This window comes from Arachis ipaensis, chromosome B06 (genome assembly GCF_000816755.2).
Source record: "Arachis ipaensis cultivar K30076 chromosome B06, Araip1.1, whole genome shotgun sequence".
Classification (NCBI taxonomy): Eukaryota; Viridiplantae; Streptophyta; class Magnoliopsida; order Fabales; family Fabaceae; genus Arachis; species Arachis ipaensis.
Genome location: NC_029790.2, coordinates 134,730,368 through 134,733,677, shown reverse-complemented (window position 1 = coordinate 134,733,677; position 3,310 = coordinate 134,730,368). Strand labels below are relative to the sequence as shown.

General features: G+C 29.3%; 1 protein-coding gene across 1 annotated transcript; it reads left to right on the top strand.

Moving 5' to 3' along the window:
* On the top strand, positions 871–2,217 carry LOC107605602. The gene is made up of 3 exons (XM_016307524.2): positions 871–1,029; positions 1,164–1,347; positions 1,793–2,217. Exons 1-3 carry the CDS (start codon positions 889–891, stop codon positions 1,816–1,818), a joined length of 351 nt encoding a protein of 116 aa, XP_016163010.1. The 5' UTR covers positions 871–888; the 3' UTR covers positions 1,819–2,217.

Genomic DNA, 3,310 nt, shown 5'->3' with positions numbered 1-3,310 from the left:
AAAATACATGTAATTATTATATATTTATCAAAATAAAATATTTAAAATTTTTTATTCATAATAATCTTAACTTGTGCTCTATGAGCATAGCTAAACTCAAAGTAAAATACTTATCATATTAACTTGATATTTATTTAAACAAACAAATAAACTAACAATTTTTAACCCGAATTGGTTTATAATTAGTACCCAGCTAACATACATTAAAAAAATTGATAAATGATAAAGTCTTCATCTCTTTGTTAAACTCTCAAATAACAAAAGAAAAAATATATAATTTTCTTCCATTAATAACTTTACTTATTGCTCTCCAAACTCCACTTGACTTCATTCTTATTAATTTGATATATTTTATTGGTGAAAAACCACCCTAGTTCTCTTCTCTTCTAAAATTCAATAAATTATTTTTGATATTTTGAAAAATATATATAATATTACTTATGATAAGTTGATAACTTATTAGCTATGCTGATTTATTGAACTCTTTTCTTTCCTTTTTCTAACTTTTTACAAAAGATATTATATTGAATTCTAAATTGTTTTGGAAAAAATTGTATCAAACTATGAATGTACCAAACAAAAGAAAGAACTAAAACTCTATGAATTACGCTTAGGACCCGCTTCTTTCTCGTGAATCTATATTCTAAACTAATCAGAAATGTTCTCACTTCTCACGGATCCATAATTTTTTATTACGTCCTTCTATTTATATTGACGACCCATTTTCATTACCTTCTCTTTGTTCATCAACCAACACCGATTTTCTCAGTTGTTAGGGTTTATAAAATAATTATTTTTGTTCCCAATTTCTATTCATTTTCATTTTCGTTATTGTGTTTCATAATTTCTAAATTTCGAGACGACTGGCTCGTCTATTGTGTTGTCTTTATGCCTAAGGTAGCAAGTTTATCGGCATTTCTTAGTTCGATGGGATCCGTACCTGTGTTGAAGTGGCCTAGGAATGGTTATAGAAAGCTGAATCATAAAGAATCCGATAATGCACTACTTCCAATGACCGAATTGAAAAAGGTTTGTTCTTAACCTGATCTTGCTGTTTTGCTGATATGGAAACATACTTCAGTAGCACTTCTATTAAAGAAAGAAAATTTATACATTGGTTGGTTTACTAATACTCTAATTCCTTCTTTATCTAATTGAAAAAGGGCAACAAGGCATCCTTCGAAAAAAGTAAGAGTTGTCTTGAAAGTTCTGATGAATCTTATGACAAGCAACTTTATGGATGGTATGGTGCCATTCAGAGACAGATTCGAAGATCTCAATACCAAATGCGATACAGTCAACCAGTTCGAATAACAGTTTCCATTGTTGTTCTCCTTTGCTTGATTGGTAAGTTGTTTGTATCTCTGTGCAACCGTGTGTTCCACATTCATATAGACACAAGTGTACTTGCATGTCCTTCAATTTCTTAGTGATAAAAAGCTTCTTGCAACTTTGGAATTTAAGTAATTTGATAATTGAATGGCCTTCTTGCTTATAAGTTGGGTTTACTATATAATCTCTAGGTTATAGTTGATTCCTTAGTTGGAAAAGGTTGCACATGTTGCATCACTTCCTGCTTATTCTTTCCCTCTTGTGTTGGGTTGACTTTGTTGCTCATTATTGGGGAGTTTCCAAATATCATATAGTAAACCATGGCTCATGAGAATTTGAATTTGAATAACTTGTTACTTTTTAGCACCATGTTTGTTCAGCATCTCTTCCCAATTACCATAGATAGATTCCCTTGGTATTTTGTATGTAATGTAGCTTACACTTATCGTTATCTCTGCAGTTTTAATTGTGATTCGCGCTATGTAGAAGGAAGAAGGCTTAGACACACGTGTTGATATCAGTTTGTAGCTGGCAAGAGCATGAGGAATGACAAGCTTTTGCTTCAAGCTAATTTAACATTTCAAATGCTTTGGGATTTAATATTTATAGCCAACCATAGCATTTGCTCAGTTATTCATTTGTTGCTAAAAAGTTCTCCTTTTCTTCTTTTTTTTTCCCCTTCCTATTTTAAAATTGTTCATCAAGAGCTCTCTCTTGTAGTGGTATCACAAGTCATAAGATGCATGAGATGGAGATGAAAGAGGGAATGGACATGTTAGATGTGATATATACTACTGTACCTTCTTGATGAGCTTTGGTTTTGTACCGAATCCTTTTGTAACATGTACATATTCAAGATGATGTTTTATTACTCTTTTCACTCAATTGTAAATTTTGTATTAATCAATAACTCTTTGCAAAATTAGCATCTAGAGCTCACATATAAACCCAGCATTGAAAGCAAGAGTTTCCAAATTATATGAGGTTGATCACAAAATTATATCTCTTCATACTTTAAAGGAGAAAAATGATAGATCCAATATTCATTGCCATGTTAGGTGCTTGTTTTTGTTAATGGAATCCAATCATAAACTTTAAACTCTTCTCAGATTCAGTGAGCATTTCAATGCAATCACCAGTAGAAATATTTAAACCAATATGTATCTCCTAGAATTCTTAATATTTGCAAAAAAAAAAAAAAGGAAAAAAAAACTATGATAGGCACAATTAATGGATACTTTTATATAAATAAAAAATCTTTATTTCTAAAAACACAAAGGAGCATTATTTATCACGATATTTTTTAAGGATAATTCATGCAGTTCGTCTAATAGTTTTAAATGTATTGTGTTAAAATGACTTTAATGTTTTTTCAAGGTTTCATTTTTTCTTGACGAGAGGAATGGTGCCAGAGAGGAGGAGAGAAGAGTTAGAATGAGTGAATTTCTACACTGATTAGTCATAGGTGTACTTATATATACATGAAGATTAAGTTAGTAGAAGTTTAAGAGATATAAGGTTTAATATTAAATACATCATTTAGATATATATTAAAATCGTTTAATTGGTGTGGATATTTTAATCTTCATTTTAAGGTCATGCTCTCTGTTTTTCAGTTATGTTTATTTAGTTTTAAGAATTAAAATATTAATCATAATTAATTATATGAGTATAATAAAACAAATACGTTTATTTTTATTAAATTAAATTAATAAAAATAAACGTCTCCTCATATTTTAAAGCAAAAAATGATAGAACTAATATTCATTGGCACTTTAGGTGCTTGTTTTTGTTTATGAAACCCAACCATAAACCTTAAACTCTCCTCAAACTCAATGAGCATTTCAATAAAATTGCTGCGCAGAATAATTTAAACCAATATGTATCTCCTAGAAATCTTAATACTTGCAGAAAAAAATGAAGGAAAAAAATGATAGGCACAATTAATGGATATTTTTTTATATAAATAAAAAATTAT

Coding starts and splice junctions, on each gene's coding strand:
- LOC107605602 (XM_016307524.2), top strand. CDS start 889: ATGCCTAAGGTAGCAAGTTTATCGGCATTTCTTAGTTCGATGGGATCC. Junction 1,030..1,163: donor CAATGACCGAATTGAAAAAG/GTTTGTTCTTAA, acceptor TAATTGAAAAAG/GGCAACAAGGCATCCTTCGA. Junction 1,348..1,792: donor TGTTCTCCTTTGCTTGATTG/GTAAGTTGTTTG, acceptor TTATCTCTGCAG/TTTTAATTGTGATTCGCGCT.